A 24493-nucleotide genomic window follows, 5' to 3' on the forward strand; every position below is an offset into this window, starting at 1 on the left:
TGCTGTCTCCTGGTGTCTGTCATCCCGTCTGTAATTGCATTGCATACCTGCAGAGCACCAGGTGAGGAGCGGGGAGCCTGGGATGGTTTTAGGCAGTGATAATGTTCTGGAGCTGGGAAAGAAGCAATGTGAGAAAACTGTGGTCTTGGATATCATTGAATTATGTGTGCAAAACTAAGAGGCAGATGAGGGAGGATCAACGGCCAGGAACTTAAGTGAAGAGACAGCTTCCTGAAATAGCAGCTCTGGCTGCTGTGAGGCAATGGCTCTTGTGCTTGCATAAGCTAACTTGACCTTATTTGTTCCCAAAATGTTTAAGCATGCTTATAAAACATATATCACAGTCATGAGGAATTCATGTTTGCCATCTCCTTACTGTCGGCGAGGCAAGTCTTGGTATCATAGTGGGTGCTTCGGAGTTGACTTGTTTTTACGAGAGCTCTGCTTGCTGTTGGTGCTCTTGGCTTGTTGTGCTGGGTCTCCTGAGCAGAAAGCCTTGTCCACAAGCCCTGCGACTGCCAAGGTGAGGAAGCAGAGAAGTAGCTTTGGCACAGTTTTGGCCTCCCAAGTCCTAAATAGTTACTTTACACAAAGCAGAATGTTACTACAGTTATTCAAGTTTATTCTAATGTTGGGAGTCTAGACGGCTCAGTTATGTTTACAATATAAAGAAATTGCTTCATATTGTAAATGGCAGAGCTCACCTGAGATCCTAGACTGACAGAAACTTTTTCCTCTTCCAGAGCTTTGTTCTTTTATCAGTAGGTCTCAAAGCACTTTACAAAGGAAATTCAAACCAGTGAGTTGTTGATGCAATGAAGAAAGTATTTTGCATAAACCCAAGTTCTAATGTATTTACTTTACTGAAGTCATTCACCCCGTTTCACAGATGACACATGACACGCTTGGCTGTTAGCTGAGCCAAGAATCAAACTCTGGTCTCCTGAGACATCCCAGAGACACTCTCTGTGCACGGACAATCTGTTCTTTAACTTGGCTTCACAACAGCCCGGTGTTGGATAGCAATCCCTGTCCCTGCCTTACCTAAGGAGGGTGCTGGTGGTTGTGAGTCCAGACTGCTCGGAGTCATGCAGTGAGGCTGGTGGCAGAAGGTGAGGCCCAGGTTCCCCATTTCATGCAAGGAGCTGCCCCACGGTTTTGGTGGGATCTCCGTGGGGTTGCTGCTAGGGCACACACACTGTCTTTTTGACTCTGTCAAGCGCCTCTCGATTTGGTCTTCCAGCTCTCCCAGTTGTCATTGCCGGCACCTGCTGGTGTTTGTTTCCCCATTAGATATATTTCTGTTTTCTTTCTGGTGGGTTACAAAAGTGCTGTCTTGGCTTTAGAGTGATCTTGAACCTGTGCCAATTTTTGAGTAACTCACTGACAGATTTGGGGCAGGAAGCTCCAGGATCTGAATACATAGTTTTTTTACCTTTTTTTGTCATCCCTTTGGCAGAGACTGGCTGCCTTGCCTTCCTGAGCTGAGGTGCTTTGTGTAACTCCCAACTTAAGCTGAAACTCGCAGTTATGATGTGAAAGTCAGGGGGAGGTGGGAAAGGATCTTGAGGAATAGTCCAGAAAATGTGTTGTCACGGCTGAGCAACTCCAATACAGAACAGCCCTCCGAAAACTGTTGTTGAAACTGCTTTCTCCAGCTTGTACACAGCAGTTTCCTGAGGGTTTCCTTTGTTTCTCTTCTGCAGTAAGTACATCATAGGAACAGCCCAACTTTATTACTCTTTTTTCCTTTGCTTGTTGTGTCAGTGTCATAAGGGATGGGCAGAGCGGATAGTGTTCAGGTTGGTTGGTAGAAACCAAAATGGGATCAAGGCATCCTAGGACGTAAAAACGCTCACAGAATCTGATACCTAAGTCCAGTGCAAGACCGGAGCTTTCCCAGTCACCGATAGTGGAGACATTCAGATAAATATACACATAATCCTAATGAGACACATGTGATTCCACTTAGGTGGTTACTTATATTCGGACTGGGCAGGCAGCAGTGTTTCCATTGAAAGGCATGAATGTAGACATGGCCTGTGCAAGGGATGGTATCGATAACCCAAGACCTCTTTTCCAAGACTTGTATCATTTGAAAGTTACTGTATGCTGACAACTTTTTTTATTGTGTGGCATTAGAGGGCTTTGTGGCTATTGTGTTGTTCAGCGAGGGATTTAAAATAACTAGCTGGAACCACTCAGAATGTGTGGGGGAGAGAGGGGTGTACTTATCTAGCCTTCCAGTGTAGACATGCCCTTCATTTCTGAAGGGCATCCCATTTGATTATCAGTGTCTTAATTTGTAGGGAGATGAATTATTAACAATGACTTCATCAAATCTCTAAAAAAGCTGTTCTTCAGTTTTTGTCCTGAAGATTGCCTGAATTTTATCTGTCCATCTTTATAAATTCTTAATTCATTGCCCTTTCTCAGCCTCTTAGCTTGTAAAATGAGGCCAGTAGTGATTTAACTGATATCTTTGACATGCTTTCGGAATGCTGGATGTCTCTGTGGAGAACTTACTCTCCTCTGTTCCCTCAGCTGCCCTGTATGGATTTCCCTGCTGCATTTTCATGTGGTCTGTGGAAAAAAAAATAAAAAATCAGATCTTTAAACTTGGGAAAACATTGACATTTTCTGTGAGAATGGCTTCCGGATTTGGGGGCTCCTCCCTCCAGTAAGAGCCAAAATAAATATTGCAAAAATGCCAAAAATGCCCTTTAGTCATACCCTTTGACATAGGGGTCTGCTTAGTCCCCTACCTTCCCTTCCTCTCTCAGTCAGGGACAAGCAGAAACCTGGTGGTTCCCTTCCCTTTGTGAGCATTTCTTGACTTGTTTTTGCTAGAGATGCAAGGAAAAAAGTTTTGAACACTTGTACTTTGTCGGCAGAAACTTAGTGAGAGAGAACGGAGGGAGGAGGGACTGTTTTTTTTTGGTGGGGTTTTTTGTGTGGTTTTTTTTTTTCTCCTCTTTTAAGTGCTCTCGACAGCAGCTGCTGTCCTGTTCAGGTGGGTGGTGTGAGACCCTCTCCGGGTGTGCTCGTGTACCTTGCGTACGTGGAGCTGGAAATGCATCTGGAAACTGGTGTTGAGCAGCATACTCATCTCTCGTCCCTTCTTTGTCTTTCATGATCTAACCCTAAGTTCTAGCTTGGGTTCCTCTGTTGTAGAGTGAATACTGTCATGAAAGGAAGTGTTTGAGGGTGGCTTGCCTGGGTTTTGGGAAGCTCAGAGTTGATTCCTGGCTCTGTCGTGATCTGTGTGACTCAGTCATGTTACTTGGCCTCTGTGAGCCTCTGCGAAACTGAGGGAATGATGCTGGCTTGCCTCTTGCCTCTCAGGAGAAATGTGAGTGTAATTGCAGGTGAGGCCAGGGTGCTTACATTGGATAATAACAGGAGCTGTGAGCACACAGAATACTAAAATAATTTGGTTGTCAGTTTGTTATTAGCTTCTAAATAGCAGAGGAAGGCTGTGCCCCTCCCAAACCTCTCAGCTTACCTGTATGTTGACGTAGGAAAACTTGTGCTTTGGCTGAGATAAAAGGCACAGGCTTGTAGGGCCCCAAACCCACTTGCTGGAGCCCCTCGGGGTGTGAGCCCACCATAGGGACCCTGTTGCTCTGGGCCCCCGCATGCAGCATGGGAGCTAGGGCAAAGCTTTCGCTTTCACAGTCGGCGTGAAAGCAGTCAGTGTGCTGAGAGCAGACCTCTTCAGCGCTTTCTGGTCGTGACTGTGACCATTCGGTAGGGTGGAAATTTTGCTGAACTATTTACAGCTGGAGAAGAGAATTTACCTTAGCAACCTGGGGCTGTGGCAGGGAGTGTAAGGTCGTGCAGGGCGGGTGGAGGTATATGTTTTGCAGAAGGCACTTGGCACTTTATTCAGCGATGAATCTGCACATTTATCCATCAGCACCAGGCCTGTTACGGGGGAGGAGGGGGAAGGATGGAGATAGCGCAGTGTGCGGAAAGAATGCAGGTTGGCTGGGATTCTCCAGCTCACGGAGCGGTGATGGATCTGTCAGAAGGGCTGGGCTGTTTGTTTTGAACAATGAAATAGGCTGAAGGATGTGCTGGGAATGTTTAAATATCAAATGGTGTTCCAATTTCCAGCTAGGAAACGTGCTCGTCTCTTGGTAGCAGAATAGACGCTGCTGTGTCTTTTTAAGTCTGGGCTAAGTGTGTCCCCCACTGTGGTACCTGTGAAAGGGGCAGAGGTGCAGGCAGGCTGAGACTGTAGGGGAGTGCGAATGTGGAGGCTTCCAGAAATATTGCCTGGCTCCATGTAACAGTGTATTGCCATCTCCCCTGCAGGGAAAGCTGGGCAGTGGCTGGGATGCTGACGTTGGCTCTGGATGCACATGCATCACTTTTTGCTGTATGGCAGGTTTCAGGGGAACCTGAAACTAGGTTTAGGCTAAGACTAACATCCTATCTGGGAGACTGAGGCATAGAGCTGCCTCAGTTTGTTAACCACAGAGCTAGGTTAACTAGTTGCCAGCCCTCTGTCCTAATTTATGACTGAATTGCTGCAGGTATTTACCTCCTGTGCTCTAACAAACTTGTTTTATGCTTCGTAAAGATGAAGGAAAGTTGTGAAGTGCAATGAGAAATGGAATGAAGGTTGGATCCTGCAGTAGTTGGGATATCTCCGTGGGGAATATAAGAAAAAACACTGATTGATAAGATGCTGGGAGTGTGTTCTTCTCCTTGTAGAAGTCCAAGAAGCAGAGATCTTTGGATCCAGGAGTGCCTTCTACCAGAAACAGCCAGAGGGTTTTGGCAGCAGTGTGTTTGATACAAGACAAAACCATCTCTGCCTGCTGAATCCATGTAGGGTGAGGCAGGAACTGTGTTGCTGTATTGGCTTGAGATGAGATGGGAGTTCCAGCTGTGAAAACTGCCTCCGTATTTTTTCCTTTTGGAAAATGACCTGCCTAGATCTGCTGACAGCTCAGATGTACAGGCGTGATTAACCATCACAGGTATTACTGAGCTGTAACTGGAACCGGGGTTCCCTGTAATTTGGGACTGGCTGTTACTGAAGGAGCAGAGTAAGAAAAGCAGAAAATGGGAGAAAACCCCCACAATCAGCAAGTGATGCAAGTGTAGCGTTCGAGTAGAAGTCATGTGGTCTCTCTGCTTTTAGTATCGAGTGATTGGGTTATGTGGCTGTCAGGTTGGTAATGCTTTCGGAGCAGGGGAAGGGAGAGCTGGGTACGCTTGCCAAGAGTGCTTGATGGCAGAGAATCACAGAACAGGTGGTTAGACAAGTTCTTCTGCGTTTTCCCTTAACCCTCCACCACTGACCTGTAGCATAGCTGGAAGCAAAACCCCTGCTTTGTGCCTCAGTCTTGCTGTGTAAAATGGAGATACTTGCCAACCTTGCGCAAGTCTTTTGTGATCTAATCAGTGTTTGAGGCTCTCCTAAGGATGCTGCAGATGACTGAAATACTGCTTTCCTTTTCAAGGCATTTTTGCCATGTGTTGAGGCTTGCCATCTGTTACATAATAGCTTTTGCTTTAATTTTATGATTGTATTTTATATATTCCCCAAATGAAATCATGGTAGGCCTGTGAAATGACTGACCTACGCAATTGGAGTGGCACTGTTAATTTCATCTTTCTTAGATAGCTGAGGGGGGGAGCAGACCAAAGCGATCTGCTGTGCGAACTCACAACGTACAGACAACAGTTGGTACCTTATGTAGCAAGAAATTATGACAGATACTTGGGAAAGCTGCTTTTGAGGTTTAGACCCAGTTCCCATTGAAGAAGTTTGGGATCAGTTCCCTAAGGCTTGCCAGCAGCCCCAGTCCAAAGTCAGCTGCTTTTACATAAGCAGAGCACAGCATGTTTCTGTTGGTGTTGCATGCTAACGCAGATCCCACAGAAGCAAAAGCTCCGCCGTGTACACTCCCCGTGCTAGGAGGACGAGAGTGAAGCAACGTGTGACAGAAGATAGTCATCTCATGTAGCGTGCAGTGGGGAAGTACTCTGAGGCAGTGGTGAGGAGATCAAGATAACAAGTGACACTGAGCTGAGCGGGAATTGAACTCAAGTCTTTAAGTTGGCTTGATTGTCTCAACCATACCACATACAGAGGTACTGGCATTTTTGTGCTCTTTGGAGTAAATTTCTTTCACACCCTTTGTAGCAGAAGGGAAAGGGAAAAGACACATACTGAGAAACAGTAAGACTTTATCTGAATCCAGCTTCCTTAAAGCCAATCCATTCTGCTTCGGGACTAGAGAAAACTGCGTACTGTAGAAATGAATTGTCTGCTGCTTCTTTGCTGCTCCTTTGGCTTCTCCACCCACTACCACTCCTTCTTGTTCCTTCCTGGTCTTCTCTGAGTGCTGTTTAAAAGTGATCCATTTCAGTTTGCAAAGCTGTTTGCAAAGCGCTTAAATTCTACTGAATAGCTTCTGGCTATTTATGCTGGTGGAACTGCGCTTCTGTTTCCAGACTCATGCAAAACACTCCTTTTAATATAAATGCTTAGTCTTACAGAACTGATGTTGCTAGACTAGTGGTATTTTCTATCTCCACCTGGGCAAGCCACCCTTTTTGTTCTGCAGGTCTGCATGAATTTGGTAGGGCACCCCAAACTAGACACACTTCCCAATTTCCCAAGCACCTGAAAACTGTTTGCAGACTTCTGAAAATCAGCCCCTCGGGTGTTTTTCAGAGCTATAGGACTTTTCTGTTGACTTCAGTAGGATTTGTTTCAAACCCTTCAAAGGATCAGGGCAATTCTGAGAAGTAGGGATGGCAGCAAGAACAGCCAGAGTCGAGCCAGTGCAATTTAAATGCAGTTGTGTACATCTCTCATCTACAGTGAAGAGAAGACGCAGTTTATTTTTAACACCTTCTTAATTCTGAAATGTTTGCATATTAAAAAGAAAAAATGACAGTTGGCTTCACTGTGGCTCCTTCTCACAGTACTGCACTGATCCTTCTTGTTCCGAAGAGCTGACAATCCGTACTGATTTCCTCTCACTGTGAACTTGTATGCAACTTAGCAAAATAAGGATGTCAACCTAACAGCCTCTCTGAAAGCTGCTTCAACCACAAGTAATGACTGTTCACCTGGCAGTGTCTTGTTCTTCAAATTGCAAAGAAATCTGTTATGCAAATCAGGCTTTTTTGTTTTTATTATTGTTGATGTTATTTATTATTGTTATTTATTGTGGTAAGGCTAATAAATGGAGTGTGCGTGGCATATGGGGTGTTAAATCCTACATGTGAAGGTTTCTTTTTAATTTTTTTTTAAACCACCACCCCCCTCTATTTGTTTCTCATTTTAGAGCTATTAAATTGTGTGACCTTGTAGGGTAGTGACAGCTCTGGAATAGAGTTGCAGCACATCTGTCTATATCAGGAGAGAGTAATTAGCATAATTAGCAAGGTATTGATAGTCAGATGTAGTTATGGCATGAATTTCAGCCAGTAGAACTTGGTGGCTTTCTAATACAGGGCTTGAGTGGACCATCCCGGTCAGGAAATAACTATCTTTATTTTTTAAAACAGGTATTCTGAGGGTGTGGGGCCTGTGCAGATAGTAAATAATGCCCCTTGAAGGCCTCTGTTCCTGCAGCTATTATGTGGTCTCCCCACTTTTTCTGCTAAAATTGTTCTTTACCCTCTTGCTGGGTATCGTTATTTTTCTGTTGTGGGTGTCGTTACTGAAAGAGCCTGCTTTGGAGAATAAATTCCTTTTTTTCTCTCAGTATCTGTGAGGCTTTTTACTTTGTCAGCTTTATGCTGATACAGATGGAGTAAGTTTGCTCAGTCCTTAAAATTACTTCCAGTCTGAATGGATCAAAAGAGATAGGTGGTCTCATGGGAGAGATTGCATTTCCTGGAGAACTATGACCTTCCACTGCTGGGTGCAGGTTTGGTGCAGTGATGCATGTTGCCTGAGGAACTGAGGATGCTGAGCCTGGGGTGGACCTTGCCTGTTGGCTGCGTTGGCATGGTCAAATTCCAAGCAAAGTCGGGCTTGGCCACATGCAGCCTTCTCTAGAGAGAGTAGGCTGCGATGGGGCAAACCACTGTCTACAAGAAGCTTTGTCCCTGCAAATCCTGTCTCATGTTGGTGTAATCCATGCAGGCTCCGGGGCTTGCTGTGGTGTGTGCATCCACACAGGAATACAGCGGGGAAGAAACCTACCGTGTAACTGGGCTGTGAGGACCAGCTGCAGGCAGAGGATCAGTACCCCTGAGCCGCCGGGCCACCTCTCTGATCCATCTGCCTTTTTAAGGCCATTTTCTGCCCTTCTCCACTTGTAAATAACTCTGGCTTTTATTTGACCTGTCTTTGGAGTGATTTTCCTCTAAGCCAGACCTTTCAGTGTCTCAGAAACCCTGCAGCACATAAAGGGAACACAGACGAGATTTTTCTCTCAGTCATTTCAGTGAATTTAAGCTTGATTGACAAGCCCTGTTCTAGTGCCGGCAACTGGGATTTCCTAGGGACGTTAATGGATTTTTGCATTAGTGCTTTATGTGTAAATCCCAGCTTCTGCAGCTGGGTAGCTGTTGTCCCTCAGGTGACGCTGTTGTCTGGCAGCCTCCTGGGCTTTCCAGGGCAGGGGCAGATACCATCTTTTTCTCCAGAAGGCAGTAACGTGTCTCCAGTTGCGCTTTAGCTTAGAAACTAAGGGGAGCAGCTGGGTTGTGCCTTGCCGCTACGTTTCCTCTTGCCAAATTTGTCCAGTTGTTTCTTAGTTAACCTGGGCATCAGCCACTTCCACCACGTACCCTCCCGAGCATTTCCAGAGTTTGGTGGGGTTTGTGTTCCAGAGTTATTTTGGTGACAGGTTAATCCCGCCAGTCGTTCCTCATTTCTACTTTCTCCTGAGAAGGGTAATTTGTTTCCCCATATAATGCATGCTTCTTCTCGATCTTCCCATTTAATCTGCAGAGTTTGAAAATGGTTGGCAAGTGTATCGTGAAGGCTGAGAAAGAGAAAGTTGCCAGGAGCTTGGAGCTGTTGAACTTTCTCCTCAAAACTGTGACGGAGCAGGTGAGTGCATGACCCGATGTGTGGCAGATGGCTGTTCTGAATACCCCCAAGGCCTCTTTTAAATGTCACACTTGGATTTTACCTTGTGACTGCTACATCCCACCTGATTTCTTACCAAAGGTACCCCTAGAGGGAATGCCTGGCTGAATGTGAGGACAGAAAAGCCCTCATGTCTGAAGGAGTGATCCATAGCTCTTACGAGCTGATCTCCAGGAGCTCGTTGAAGGATTTGTGCAGTGTTCTGCAAACACATGTGGCATTTCCTTTCTTATCAGCAGAAATACAGCCTGGGATACAGTGGCGGTGAGCTGGATTTTGTCCCAGATGATTGCTGTGGCCGATCCACTGAACCCCAGAGATTTTGATTCCCAAAACCTGAGACTTGTTCAGAAGCTTTGTGAGCAGGAGTGAAGCTTTGTTCCGGAGCTTTGTCTTCCCTAATGAAAAACAGGTTTTTTTGAACACGAGAAGATTTTCTGTAGGTGAAAAGTAAGTCTCCAGCATGGTCTTATTTACTGGAGCAAAATACCATAAGCAGCAGAATTGCTGAAGCCCAGTTTCCTACTGATAAGCACTGAGCTCGCACCACAGCCTGTTTCTTTGTGAAGACCTAATAGGAAAGTGGGTGGAGGAGAGAAATTATTTCCAAGGCTCTTGTAGGAACTGAATAGCCTTTGAGACACCCCTTACTGTCAGGTTTTACTGAAATTAGCCAGTGGGTTACTGAAGAGGCAGCCAGAGGCAGTGTGATTGTGGTCTTTCGAAACCAGACTGAAAATACTGCTGCTTTTCTTTTAGATTGGTACATAGTCTTGTGTTGTCTTCCCCCTGCTCCCAGCCATGGACTGGAAAGGAAAGAGGACCGAAGGACCTTTCAGTCCCTTTTGTGGCCGTACAGTTCTAGCTGTTAGACTCACAACTTTCATGCTAGAGCCCAGTTTTCAAGCAAACTCTGTACCTGATGGCGTGGTGTGACTTGACTCACCGATTTTTGCCCCCAAACTGAAGTGTTGCATTTGGGCTTAGGGTAGTGGCTTGGAGAAGCCAGGCAGGATTGGTTATTCCTGCCATAGTCTTATCCTGAGGGCGGCCTGTGCCCTGCTGCTGTGACTGCCCCTTCTGAGTTTGCTCTGTGGATTGTTTGTGCTTCCCTCTTACAGAAGCTGCATGTGAAGTTGACAGAGTTGGACAAAGTGCTGGTAGCTCTGAACCAGCCAGAAGGCATTGGGAATTCAGCACGTCTCGACTCTCTCTACTGGAACGTCATGCGCTGGCTGAATTACACGTATGTATGCTTGGCACTCTGGCTTCTCGGCTTGCCTGGGAGACTGCCTGCCTGTCTGCTTGTCCTTGTTGATGTGGGGAAGTAGGAAGAGAAAGGAAGTCAAGGCAGTGTGGACTGATTCTGCAAATGTGAGGCTGGAGGGAATGAGCAGCTGTCCTGGGAAGTGACTGGATACCAGAGAGTACATGCCAGGACCTTCAGTCCTTTCCAGTGATTTTTGGGCTCCTTAGTGTCTGGATCGCCAGCCTGATGCTTGGAGTGGTGGCCTTGCAGCTCTGAAAGCTGAAGAGCGTTCAGTGTTTATGCTTTAGTGCTCCCGCATTAAGTGGCTGCTGGAGTTGATTTTTGCTTTGGGGCAACAAAAAAATGACGTAGGATCTTTTCCTCCTTTCTACCAATAGCTTGCAATCAGAACTTTGGTTTCCCCTTCCTGCTGGCAGTATTTAGTGAGACACACAGCATCAGGGAATGCTGGGTGCTCTGCTCATGACCGGGAGCTGTGGTCCCAGTGTGTGGGTGGTCCGGTCTGTGGTATCTCAGCCCAGCAAGAGGCTCTGAGGGAAATGCCTGCATGTAGCTGGCTGTGAGAGGGCTCACAGGCAGCGAGGAGTCACACAAGGCAGCTGAAGCTGTTGTTGTGGCCCCTTCTAACGCTTTGAGCAGGCTTGCAGGGCACGGTGGCCTCACCCAGCCCGATGACACAGCCCCAGGTCTCACACAGGTCCCCTGGCACTGTACTTCATGGTTTAGGGGCTAGTAGAGACAGCAGCTAGGAGGGGGATGGCTAAGGTAGGAAATGCTGAGCTTGTGCATGCTGTCAGAGGAAGGGATTGGGGTTCAGGGGTGCCGTCTTGCTGTGGCATGCAGAGATCCTTGTGCAGGTGAGTTGATACAAACCTACGGCAGGTGTAGTTTGTGCACAGGATCCTGGTGGAGGTGCTGAGAGGCAAGTGCCAACATCAGGTTGTCAGGATAGCATTTCTCCACCCTGAAGAGGCACAGCTTGAAAAACTCTCCAGAAAGCTTCCCAAGGGAAAGCAGGCCATGGAATTAGAGCCTGGTTCCTTCTCAGGACTCCTGTGTGGGGGCTGAGCTGGTGCGGAGCAGCATAGGCTGGGTGGCGGTGAAGGTGCTGAGGGACTCTGTCAGAGAAAGGCAGCAGCGGGGGCTGTCATGCGTGTGTGCAAAGGCTGCCTAGATGAGACCGCAGTGGTCTGTTGGGGGTTCTTGCTGGAAGACCCCTTGGGATTCTCAGCACAATGAAGGCCTTGCAGGGGCCATTGCCTTGGACAGACAGACAGTGTCTCGGTAGCCCTGCACAGGGCCACAGGCCGGTGTGCTTGAGAAGGTGGTAAGTACAGCGTTACCTGGTCTGTGGAATCGAGATTCTTCCTCAAGTCTCCGTGTCCCTTCCTGAGTCCTGGTGTGGCTCCTGCTGTTCATTGAACTAGCCCCTGTGCGGACTGAGGACCACTTCCAGGGATAACGCTCATCCCTGCAGCATGCCTGTGCTTCCTGCGCCTTTCTCGTGCTTCTGCCTGTTCATGGGCTGCCTGTAGCATGGATCACATTGTTCCCTGGCTGTAAACTAAGTTGCTTTTGATTTTTGGTGCTCTCTTTGCAGGAAGCCCAAGAAGGAGAAGACAGCCAATAAGCCTGCACAGGAAGCAGAGCCACTGAAGCGGAAGAAGAAAGGCTTCCTGCCGGAGACCAAGAAGCGCAAGAATCGCAAGAAAGGCACCCAGAAGAATGGAGTAGCACCAGTAACTAGTGAAGATGGAGTACAAGCAGCTCCAGAGGAGCAGCCTCTGGGAGCAGAAACCCCCAAAAAGAAGAAAGGCCTTGTGCCCGTTAGCGGCAAACACGAGAGTCAGAACAGAGCGATCAGGGAGAATGGAGTGGCGGTGGTGGGCGGTGGGGAGGAAGCTGTTAATGGAGGAGATGCTGTGGCTGACAAGAAGAAGAAGAAGAAGAAGAAGAGGATGAACAGAAAGAGAAAAGGTGATGCAGGCAATGAAGCTGAGCAGGTTCCAGCTGCAAAGAAAACCAAGGGGAGTGTCAGCCAGGAGACCCAGCAGAAGCAGGGCAAAGCCAAGAAGAAAAGAAAAGAGAAAAAAACTCCAGTGTCACAGCAGTAAACTCCAGGGACTCACACAGGCCTGACTTGGCTAGTGTGGCTCAGAAGACTGTTTTAATACCTTTTATAACTATAGTTTTTATGTCCTTCATGGGTTTAAATAAACTTCCATGATGCTGAGCTCTAAAGCTGCAGGTCTGACTTGTGTGGAGGGTTCAACTTAGAGCAAAGGGAGCTTCAGGAGGTCACTTTTCCCCCAGGCTCTGGTAGATGCCCACTTTCTCTTCTCTGACAGTGCCAAGCAGCCTGTGCTGGGGAGCACAGACTCCTGTCTCCATAATTTCCCAAGGCAGAAGTGAAAAGCTTGTTTGGATTTCTTGGGGAGTTGCAGTAGGTGCGTTGGCACTGCTGAATTGTGCAGTCAAGCCCTGCGGGAGGTGCAGAAGTAACTCCTAAAGGCTTGTTTCTGTCCTGCCCAGCCCCAGTAGTACTCACAGCTTTTCCAGTCTTGGAGTTGCTGTCTCTTAAATGCTTGGAGTTAAAGAGTCTTGCACATGCGTATTCTGGGTCATATATATCCGATTTGGCTACTCGGGTAACTACCATCATCTGGCTTTCTTGCCTTTTTGCTGCTGGGTGCAGGAGAGGTGATGGTCCCTGTGGTAGCATAGGGACATCGATAAAACAGTGAAACAATTGAAATGATTGATTTGCTCGTCTGCCAGGCCAGCAGGCTTTGTGCAGCCATGCAGGGTACCTGTTACCAGCAGGCTTACAACAGTCTATGAAGGTGACTGCTTGGAATTGTATCTGATTAATTATCCCCAGGCTCCTGAACGACAGGTCGCCATCATCCCTTTGGAGGGTGCCACAGCCAGGTATCCGATGTGTTGGGTACCTGGTTCTTAGTGGGAGCTGAGTCTCCAAGTGTTTGAAACCCTACTCATGTTGTAGTTGCCTCTAAAGGCTCCTCGTTCCTTTCCTCGCCCCCATCTGCTGACCACCTTGCTCCTGAGGCCGGAAGGTCTGCCTTGCTGGCCGGCCCCGACTCCTCTCCTGGCATCCGAGGGGAGCAGTCCCTGTGGAGGCCCAGGCACCGTCCTTTCTCCTGCTGAGGAGTTTGGTGCTGGCTCCTGTCGGAAGCCGGCAGCTGCTGGCGGAGTGGAGGGCCCTAGAGCAGGGCTGTTCCTGCTGTGCCTTAGGCTCTTGTCCCGCAGGTGGGTCTGTACCACCAGACATAGATAAGGGCACTGGAAATGTCATGTTGCTTTTGGAGGGAGCGAGAGATGAGCTGCAAAGGGCTGTTTGCCCTTGGCTATTTATCTGCCTTTGCAATGATCCTTTTCTCAAATGGCATAAAACTCTCCGGGAGACAGCTGCTGGCAGAAACGCAAACACGTTCAATTATAGACCCCTGGGTGGGTGCAGCCCTCTTCTCATTTCCATGTCACAGCAGTGATCCCGCAAGCTCTGCCGCGCATCCTAAGGAGTGCGCTGGCTCCTGTTGGCCCGTGAGGGCCGGAGGTAACGCGCTGACCTGCTGGCAGGGTTCAGCAGAGAACGTCCTTCCTTTCCCTGCCTTCTGCTTTCTGCCTTCACAGCTGGTTTCCCCTGGCACTGAGGGGAGGCAGGGCTGAGGAGCAACAACAAACAAAGCCTTGCGCGTCCCGGATGAGGAGGAGGAGGCAGACTGGAGCTGGGCTCTGCAAGTCAAGTGTCTTCAGGTAGTGGCACAGATGGGGGCAGGAGGCGAAGGGGAGCCCTGCAAGGTTGCCGGTGCCCTTAGCGTGTGAAGGGAAGCTCTCCTTTGCCCACACACGCTAACTGTTGGCCTGCAGCCTCAGCACGGCTTGCAGAAGCCACTGGTCCCCAAGCAGGATGGAGGCTTAGGCTGCAGGTCTGTGGCCAGGACGATACAGATCAGACCCGCAGGGAAGCGGCTCTGTGTGGTGCTCCCACGCTTGGCTGAGCGATTTGGGCTGGATTTGTCCTGCTGGACCTTCTCCCAAGCCACTTACTAATCTGAAGGTTGTTGTAGGGTCTCGATGGGGATAGCTGCCGTTGCAGCCTGCAGAAGAGCTGCAAGTCTTTGTTCCCAGTCAGAAGGTATTGGCAATTATTAGTGCCAATCTTGTCGCCAGGAAAAAGGGTGCCTCTGCTTCAAAGGGGGCTGTTGGCACTGGAGGTGCTGACCTGCCGCTGCCATTTAGTGCCGAAAGCTGGTTCATTGCCTTGGTAAAACCTCAATCCCAGCTAAGCCCCTCCAGATGTCTCCTGAGTGATGACTTTTTGTATATTATGCAAACGAAGCATACAAGAGGCCAGCAGGTCAAGGCCATCCATGTTTAATGATCCAGAGATGCTCTGAAGGGGAGCAGGGGTTTCAAATCTGGACACTGTCTTCGCTAATGATTTGTTTTCTTCTTTCTGTGCCTGTAAGTAGGACATCCTGGGACTTTGTACCACTGCCCCTGCAGAACTGGAGGAGAAACGGTATGTAGGTGTGGAGGGTGGGAAGCAAAGCGGGCACACAGGTACATGGGTCTCTTGGGAGTGGGAAGACAGCGTTGGAGCCCACTGGGCTGTACTGTGGCTTCACATTAGGAGCTTTTGCCCCTGTGATCCTTTTGCAGTGAAGCCTCGTCTGCCTACAAGTGTTTCTCCCCCTCAGCTGGCACGGTTTCTGCCCCATAGAGCGTGCTGAATTGGTTTAAGGACCAGTTGAGCTCTCCATCACTTGCAGGCTCAGAGATGCAATCACAGACAAGCTGTGGGACAGCAGAAGGTCCTGGTGAAAGTAACAGTGTTGGAGAAAAAGAGCCTTTCATGGTGTTGCCAGCAGAGCTGCTGTGGCAGGCTGAAGCCTGCTTCCCCTGCCCGTGGCACGTGGCAGGGCCAGTGCTTTTGCTAGGGATGGGCACCGCTTGCTGTCTCTGCTCTTTCTACCTTGCCGGTGCCAATACAGGACTCGTGTGAATAGCAGGTTTTCTTCAGAGCTCAGTGTAGAGCTGGATGAGAGCTCCCTCCAGGCAGCAAAGGGAGGGGACCTTCACCTGTCTGCGGAGAGCCCATCCGCCTGGCACCCCAGAGCCACCACGTGCCTGCTGTGGCCACTGCTGCTGGGTGCGTCCCTGCCCGCGTGAGCTGGGGCCACGGAGGCTAGCTGAGCCACTTGGGATATCCGGCAGGGTCACAGAGGCGAAGAGTTCGTGTGCATCAGTTTGTCACTGATCATTTTGTCATTTGGGGCAGAGAGGGAAGAGGCAAAGCACGAGGCGCAGGCCGTGCCAGCTCTTGTTTCTGACAGAAAGATGGCAGCTGGGTGGTGCCAGCAGAGCAGAGGCTGACGGACCTTGCCGGGGGGGAGGCTGCTGAGCTCGGGTGTGTGTTGAGCCTCCAGCACCCGCAGGAGGGGAGAAGGAACAGGAGAGCTGTGAGGCATTGTGCGAGTTGTGCTGTGGTAACAACTCCTTCGCCAATTAAATTACCCGACATTAGGCTGGCTTTGATGCAGGGTTTATAGAACACAAGTCACTAATCCACCAAGTCAAATCGTGTTTCAGCGGCACGCACTTGTGCCTTTTTACAATCGCAAAGGTTTAGTTTTCCTTTTTTTCATGTCCTGTCTGTTGCTGGACCTTTAGGGCTTTAGGGGATAAGAGGATGCTTTGATTTTAATGAAGCCTTTTCTTTTCGGCTGTCCTGGGCTCAGAGGCTCTTCAGCGGTGATAAGAGCTCCAGGGTTCTTCTGAACCAAGAAAACAGCCGCAGGCCCTGGGGCACTGAGCAGAGGGCAGCTCCTCTGGGCTGCAGTGCTGGGGGCTGGGAGGCCGGGCAGCAGCAGGGCTGAACCGCCTCTCCCAGCCCGGTGCCTGCTTCTCTTGTGCAGGCTGTTTTAACCGAAGGTGCGAGGGTTTGCTGGCGAGGGGTGTTCTGCCTGTGACTGGCAGCGAAGTCGGTGCTGAATCGCTAGCGGAGGATGGGGACAGGGCGTAAAGGCTGGGACAACGCGGCGCTGGGCAGCGCGGCTGCGTGTCACAGTCAGGTGAAGCTGGGCAGTAAAAAAAAAAAAGAGATTACAAATCTACCTGTCCTAAGCTAAGCCTGTGCTGGAACAGCCGTGATCAGGTCTCTGTCCTCCCTCTGAATCTCATCCTTGGAGATGAGATCAGTCTTGATCCGACTGGATCTGTCTGCGGCTTTCAAACCTCTGCCACGGCAGGAGGCCCTGCAGGGTCAAGGTGAACAGTCGCTGGGCTAGCGGGGCTGCCGGGGAAGTACCTGCCCTGTAGCCGTGGGGTCTTGTCTTGCTGATGCAGGAGAAGCCCGGGGTTGTAGTGCCAGTGTGGGGGGTGTCACACAGCAGTGCAGGGCACTGGCACAGATGTGTCACGGGTGGCCAGTATGCTTCGGAGCATCGATGCTAAGGGGCACATAGTAGCTGTGATCACCTCGCCAGCAGCCGCTCCTCTTCCAGAGGAAAGCAGCTGCAATAGCTTTTACTTTGAAGTGTGGGACAACAAAACCAAAGCTATTTTTTCCCCCCCCGAGTTGCTCTTGCTGCCATGAGTCCCAAGTTTACTTCCAGCTGTTCCAGACTTGTGTAAAATACAGCCTGGGGCAGACTCAAGACATACCGGAGAGACACCTAAAAGACAGGCAAGGCAAGACATATGCCTGGTCTTCAGAAGCACTTCACGTGAGTCCAGCCTGCAGAACGGTGAGCTGTGGTTTTATTTTTCTCCCTCTCTCAGGTAAGGGAGAACCTGTCCTCCCCAGGTTGTAGTGGAAGCAGGGCTCAATGGCAACATTTCCCTGCTGTCTCTTAAAGGAGTAATTCCATAGCATCAGAAGCCCTCAACCTGGGGCGTTAACGCAGATTGTAGCGTTCTGCTTCGTGCCGTGAGACTAGAGGAGGCAGCAGCACGTGCTCTGGGGGTGGCAGGACTCTCCCAGTCGCTCGGTATTGGTTTGGATTGGGGCAGTGGCTCTCCCAACAGCCTGGCTGTGCTCTGCTGGGTGTCCCAGCTGGCCGGCCACATGGAACCTCTGCCCCGGCACCCAGCAAACGGGTTCGCTTTCTGGCCCTTCTCGGCAGCGGGAAGCCTGGCTGCAGGGATTTCCTCCTGGCTTGCATCTGTTGGTCATCGCATCTAACCACAGAGATGGCTGACCTGACTTCTAGCGAGATAAACGTCGTGTCCTTTTAAGCTTCCTTCAAATGCTAACGCTTCAGTGTTTTAGTTTTGATGTAATATACTGTGTGTCATACAGAGATTTTGCCAGGGACACTAGGAGATGGTTACAGCATGTTGGGAGCTGATCTGGAGCGGGACTCAGGACCTCTTTGTACAGCTGTGGTGAAGGCACCAGCAGTCGGGCCAGGACACCCAGGGCATAAATGGCATCGGCTTGGACAAGCCAGCTCGGGCTTCCCAAGGTGACGCGCAGCTCGGCTGTCAGCACGTGCTGGAGGTGGTCAGTGTAGTCACCCTGTGCAAGCCCGTGCAGAGGGCCTCGGGGACAGCTCTGCAGAAGCAGCGTGTGTGTGTGTGGGGGTTACGGAAAGGGACGGCTGCGGGGGGAGGCTGGAAGAGCGAGAGGAGTGTGTGTGCGCACACATGCATGTGTATGTCCACGATTATTTTTTTTTTAAAAAAAGTGAACAGTAAAGTCACATTAGCAGTTGTTGGTTGATGGAAGCTAAAGCTGCTGAGCTTCAAAGCTTAGCTGCTGGAACATCAGAATTTTCAAAATTATGCCTAATTGAGTCATTTACACAGTACACTTAAGCTGAAAGCCCTGAGATGCACTACTAGAATCGATCAGGGTTTATTGTTTAAGTGACAAATGCTTTGCTGGCAGGGGTGTCCTGGCTGGGACACTTTTGCGGCGCTGAAGGAAAAGAACACTGACGGCAGACGCTGCAGGGCGCTGCAGGAGAGGGCTCTTCCACAGCTGGTAAGGGGCGACTCAGACCTTGTCTGTGCTGCCACCGCAGCCCAAGGCAGGAGAGCAGGTGGGCCGCAGTGCTGCCGGAGCAGCAGGAACAGCCCCTTCGCTCCTTCTGGCCACGAGCAGGATGCGAAGCATCCTGTGAAGCCGGCAGGCGCAGCTGGTTCAGGATCCTTGGTGCCTGCCATGGCTGCCACTTGGGGATGAATTTCCTGGCATGCTTCCTGCGCGCCCAGCCCGCCGCTACCACTGCGTTAGCCGTTTCCATCAGTCAGATCAGCCAGGTCTTGTAGCTCTGACAGGCGTTGCTGCTGTGCAGTGAGGGGCCTGGAAGGCGATGGAGAAGGACCCTGCCTCTGTGCCCGCCACCAGTTCCTTCCTCCCTGCTCTGATCCTGGCCTGGATCCAGGCAGCCAACTCCAGGGGGAAAAGGAGGCTGTCACCCACCACCCCTCTGCCCTTCCCTGCTCGAGGTGGTACTTTTTGAACAAGCTGCAGGCAGGCTGGTGTCCAGGTGGGTTCATCGCTCTCTACATCAAAGTGCTCCCGGTAGGAGCTGTGTGGCTGGTGGAGCTCAGGGAGCCTTGTCCCAGGGACCAGCCCTGCAGCCAGCAGCCCCAGGAGCGTGCAAGCAGAGCACGGGGTGTGACACAAGAAAGGGAGCCAGGTGGTATGTTTTAAATACTTTTATTTCTTAATTTACATAAAGGTATATATTTGGCTTATTTATCTTTTTTTTTTATACTCTGAGATTCACAATCAATTGCTCTTAAAAAATAAAATAGTCATTTGCTTCTGAAAGAAATCAGAAAACTATTTTATACTCCTCCCTTGTATAACAAGAAAATATACTAATACTCCCGTACATCACATAGTAAAAGTGATTGTAAGTGCTGGTTTACCAAACAATAAAGCAAATGGAAAAGAAAACAGACAATTAGGACAGAGGGTGCACAGAGGAATTCTGCTTTCCAGAGTACAGCCATTCATTTACGGGGTTCAGTCACCCTGAGGTGACTCTTAGCTACTCTGTGAAGGGGGAGAGGCTCTTGGGGTCACTCCGCGAGCGGCGGCAGCAGGAGGTGTTGTAGTTACTTGGGCTGGCAGTTTGCTGCCTTTGGGTCACCGTCTTGCCTCTCTGTGCAGTTCCCATTACCTGTTTCCCTCGCTGTGTACAAGTCACCTAATTGCTTCTGTAGTGGCTGCATGGGTGGAAATGCAGTTTATCTGTGGAGGGAGTTCATGGTGGCTTTAAAAACCCAGACTGTTTATGGAGTGGAGTGGAAGAGAGCCCTCATGACTAACTGAGGGCGTCCTGGACCCTCCCTGGCGCGCTCTGGACACCCTGCGCGGACCCTGATGAATGCAGCAAAGTGCGGGGAGAGGGGACGGAGCCTGCGCCTTGCAGCAAACCATGGGAGGCCCTCGGCCATGGGAGACCTTCGGCCCTCGGGCAGAGGTGGGGAACCGGGGCAGGGCACTGGGGAAGGACCAGCTGCAGCCCAAAGGAACAGGGGGAGGCAGCAGGTACCAGGGAGTGGGGGCAAGACACAGCAGCACCAGCCGATAACCTGGAGACCTTTCCCCTCGCTTGGCAGCCTGCCCTGAGGAGACGTGCCTGTGCTGGGGTGGGGGTGCGCGTGGTGCTCGCCGCCTTTTTGGTAGTATTGTCCCATATGTTCTCAAATGCATTCAAGGGCTCCTGTTTGTGTACTCTGATTTTCAGACATTCACATGAAGTGATTTTGCGTGCAAGAGATCGGTGGCTTTACAGGTATTTCTGTCCTTATTGGGCCTATTTAATTTTGTGGTGAAGTTTAGAACCACAGACACGATGTTGATGTCTTGAACAACTACTTAAGTGACAGGCTGAAATCTTGCTTCATTTGATGTGATGGATACTAAAATACATAGCTACCTCATCAGAAACTAATTCTCTTTTCCTATTAAAAGCCTTTCTTTATAAAACCAGAAATACTAGTTTTAACGAGGGTTCTTACCAGCTTGGATACAAGTAATGTGCATTCAGTCTAGATTTCCATTCTCATTCCAGAAATACTTCCCGTGTGTGTAGCAAACATTGTTCCACTGCTCCTAAACTGCTCCACAAGGTCAACAGCGAACAGCTTCCAGGGCTGGGACATCCATACCCACGCAAAATGGAATCACAGGGGAAACCCACACAGTATTGCTGGCTAAGCCCGGAGCTCAGCACCAGTGTAACACAACACTGTAAGTCTTGTTTTAACAATACAGAAGTTCTGGCCTCTACTAGAGTACAGAAACATGACGTCACTCGTTTATACAGCGAGTATCTCAGCTTGTCACATACAGAAACTGAGGTTAGGCGGTGGCTTTCCCCACGTCATCACCGGCAGAAATGGCCCGATGTCCTGGGACAGGGAACAGTGCCTTCAAGTCCGGGGAAGGGGTTTACATGGCAACATAGATCCAGTTTGTTTGGTAATACGTACGTTTCATGTCCAGACTGGATGGATCTCTTATTGCCTTAATCTATGGACCCTCGATCTAAGTGAGCTGGCTTCCCTCTAATAGATGAAATACCTTTATAGAGCACTAACTGCACAATTCCTCACAGCTAAACCAAGAAACGCTCAACAAGAAATGCAGCCTTTTGGCTTCTGGCCGTTTGACTACGGGTCATCAACGTGTAAAGGAGCAGCAGCGTCCGCAGGAGGTGGAAAGGCTGAGTTTCCATTCTGTTCATCTCTGAGCTGTCATAGCTGCTGCTTTGGCTTCCTTCTCTTAGCCGGGAACATGTGGGAGCAGGGACTCGGGGATCCCTTGGCGTGGAACTGCTGCAGGTAGGACTCGCTTCTAACTCCCTTGCTTGCTCCCTTCCCTCTTTCCTTGTTGAAAAAAGCCACCGCAACCTCCTTCACATGCACAGGAGGTAAAGCTGGCCTCCCGCAGCAGCGCTGTGCTTCTCTAACCGGGGTTGGGGCTTGTCACGAACGAGGAGAGCTAGTGAAATCACAAAACACTGCAGTTCCCTTTTCATTTTTGACTCCTGAGAATTAAGTTTAAGGACAATTCCTAATCTCTGGACTTCAGCAGGAATGCTTCATGTTGTTAACGGTAAATGCTACAACTGAGAGAGCCTATCAGAAAAGGAATTTAGGAAGCGTGGCTAATCTTCTTTGGTCTCCAAGATGAAATGACTGATTGTTAGGTTGCTTTTTGTTTCTTTTTAAACAGCTTAACATAACAAGGAATTTCTTAATGGGAATCAGAAATCCATGTGCCTTTAAAGCCAAGTGTTTGGCTCCTAGACTACAGAGGCGGTATTTCCCCTACAAATGTAAATAGTGGCACGAGGTGGGAAATGAAGCATTGTTTTGGATTTGCTTTGCTTTATTATTTCTAGCACCCACTTGCTGTTCTCCAGAGGATGCCCAGGCACTCGAGGAAAATTTCTGGCTCTGGTTGTTTAGCCAAATCTTAAAGCTATTGTTAAGGGATTCTGGGTGACAGAGCAACCTTTGCAGAAGAGTCCTGTGGAGTCTGACGAGGAGGAAAGGCTCACGTTGTTACAGGAGTCACCCTCAGAACCCATCTACCTGGGCAGAGACTGGCTGTGCAGTGAGTAGTAACCGGTTTGCTGGTACCTGGAGTTACTGAGCATCTCTACTACAATGCTGTTCTCTAGGTCCTAGCACATCCTGGAAGTGAACGGCAGAGAAACCCCAGATTTGCTAACGGTACCTTCCCGTGTCCGAGCAAACTTACACCGCGGTCGGGACAGCCAGTTTCCAGATTTAACTCACATCCAGTCCCCGTCTGGCTTTTCCTTTGCTGATTTAGTCCTATTTGCAGCCCAACTGCAGCCACTTATTAAACATGAGCACAAGGGTGAGGGGCATTCACCCGCTCGAGATGTGTGCTAAGCTGGAGGGGGGGATCTAAACTTGCGGGAGACGCCGAAACAGAAAAAAAGGGAGTGAGGAGTTCACGGAACCAACGCTCTTTCTCTGGAAGCCTGACTCCTTCTCCAGGACCTGCCTTTCCCACGCTGTTGCACCATCAACCTGACCTAGCGTAAATCCGGCGTGTGGAGGCAAAGCGCAGGAAGCAAGACTCAGCGAAACGGCACCCTGACTGCTTTGCAGACACGTGCTTCTGCGTTTGAGACCAACACAGGTCAGACGCTGGCCTTGTATATTAAAGATCTCAGATGCATCTTCATAAAGGTAAACGCGACACCCTGGTAAGAGCAGCCCCGGGACTGTGCAGGGGGTTGGGCATGCATTAACCTAAACATCGCTCCAAAGGAAACCGCTACGGTAGAGTATCAGCCACCTGCTTTGAGAATACTGACAGGGAGAATTAGCATTGACGATACACGTGATGCGATATGCATGTAAACAAAGCACGATGTCACTGGCACAGCAGTATTGCACTACCAGGCCCTAGGTAAAGCAACTCAGCCAGCTGGATTTTGGTATTTTAAAAACCTGTGAACCTCCTAGGCAAGGCTGAATTTAGCCTATCAAGCAGACTCTAGAGCCCCTAGGTATTTCTGCCCAAAGTTCTTCTGGGCCTTTCTGTAACAACCACCAGCATACCCAGTGCAGCGAAACTCTCTCCTCTGTCCCGTTGCTCAGCCTCAGGTGATGGGTAAGTCACCCTCTGGCAGTCTTCCTATGGTGCCCTTGGAGGGCCTGATCCCAGGGCACCGAGATGAGGAGAGCTGTAGACATTACTCGTGTCTGGTATGGTTGCACAGGCAGCTCCAGATTTTAAATGTTTAAATAAAAACTGTTTATCTAAATATATATATATATATCTGTCATCTAATGTCTTCAGCAGAGATAAAGCATCTTATGACATATTTAAATAAAAAATAATAATCTGAATTAAGCCTTCAGTGTTAAAGAAAAGGTGATGTACAGGATAGGTCCCCAACTAGTGCAGTCTCTGGGAGTGCTGACAGAACAGCAGCATTCAATAGGACGTAAGTTGCCCTATAAACAATGCGGACTTTGTTGGCTACAACTAAACCATATACAGAATCTACAGTCACTCACTTGGGTAGCACATTTTGGGTCCAGTGGACAGTTGCTTCCAATGGTCAGAGGAACCTGTGAACGTCCTTGTGCTTAAAAAGTTCTTGTGTTCCAGGCTGCCCTGCTCACCTCCGAGTGCCTGGCCCCGCAGGCTGGAGCGGTGCGATTGATTTGGTGCTGGATAACCCTGCCAGGGTGCTGTGGAGCTGAAGGATCCACCGGTTTCCAGTACAGAAGGGCTTTGAGCTTGAGATTGTTGTGATGGTGGTGGGAGCAGGAGTTCACTTGTTTCCTTCATTGGCAGCTGCAAACAAGGGAGGAGAAGGCGGTGGTTAATGGGGTAGTCACGGGAATGGACTGGTAATCGTGAACTCACGCGCCCCAGCTTTGCGGCAGAGGCCAGCGAAGAGAGCCCTTGCCTCCATGCAAGCTGGTGGCTAGCAAAGCGTGACCAGCATGGAGACAACACTTTGGGATGGACTGTAGTCTTTTGGGATGGGAAATAGGAATGCACCGAGATCCAGGCACAGCCTGCTCGAGGACTGAACCAGCAGCAGGTTCAGACTCTTGTCCGCAGTATTCAAGGGCATCACCCATGTCTTGTCTATGTCAGTTGTGTAGATACAGCTTTTGGTGATGTGATCTGAAACAGCTCAGCACGTAATGGTTAATTTTTGCTGGACTGTTTTTAACCCCATCAATTAACTAAAAAAAACCCAGGGCCCTCCTCTTGCCTTAAATTGTCATTTTCAAAACTGCTGTCTTTTGGAGAGCCCAGCTGGCAGCCTCGCTGCTGCTGAGGCAGAGCGGACACTGGCTTTCCCCCAGCACGTGGCGGCACCCCCTTGCTTTAAAGAGCGGTCTCAGCACATCTATTGACCGGCGAGGTACCCCTTGTGTACGCTGTGGCACATCCAAGCGGCCAGCAGCTTGCCTAGATGAAGTAGAGAGGCTAACAACCAGTTCTCTCACCGCAGGATTTCTGTGGGAGGGTCTGCACTCCACCTTACGCAGGAAATTGCCCCTGACCTTAAAAATCCCTGACTGCTGAGCTACAGATCAATTCCCTGCGATGATGGTTGGGTTTCCCTCAACTGTACAACTGGACCAAA

At 49.6% G+C, this 24493-nt stretch overlaps 2 protein-coding genes across 3 annotated transcripts in view; one reads left to right on the top strand and one right to left on the bottom strand.

Moving 5' to 3' along the window:
- The window catches only part of MYBBP1A (MYB binding protein 1a), a 60493-nt gene extending 47914 nt beyond the window's left edge, over nt 1-12579 (top strand). The window contains exons 25-27 of the mRNA XM_080364737.1: nt 8936-9037; nt 10198-10322; nt 11947-12579. Coding sequence (XP_080220863.1) covers nt 8936-9037; nt 10198-10322; nt 11947-12460 — 741 coding nt within the window. The 3' untranslated portion in view covers nt 12461-12579. The remainder of the gene's footprint in view (nt 1-8935; nt 9038-10197; nt 10323-11946) is intronic.
- A 6446-nt stretch (nt 12580-19025) lies between these two features.
- Nucleotides 19026-24493, bottom strand: part of SPNS2 (SPNS lysolipid transporter 2, sphingosine-1-phosphate) — a 143172-nt gene continuing 137704 nt past the window's right edge. For both annotated transcript variants that reach the window (XR_013923671.1, XM_080364992.1), the window contains one exon: nt 19026-23685. The gene's annotated coding sequence lies outside the window, so the exon portion shown is untranslated. The remainder of the gene's footprint in view (nt 23686-24493) is intronic.

This window comes from Falco punctatus (assembly GCF_963210335.1).
Source record: "Falco punctatus genome assembly, chromosome: 1".
NCBI classification, from domain to species: Eukaryota; Metazoa; Chordata; class Aves; order Falconiformes; family Falconidae; genus Falco; species Falco punctatus.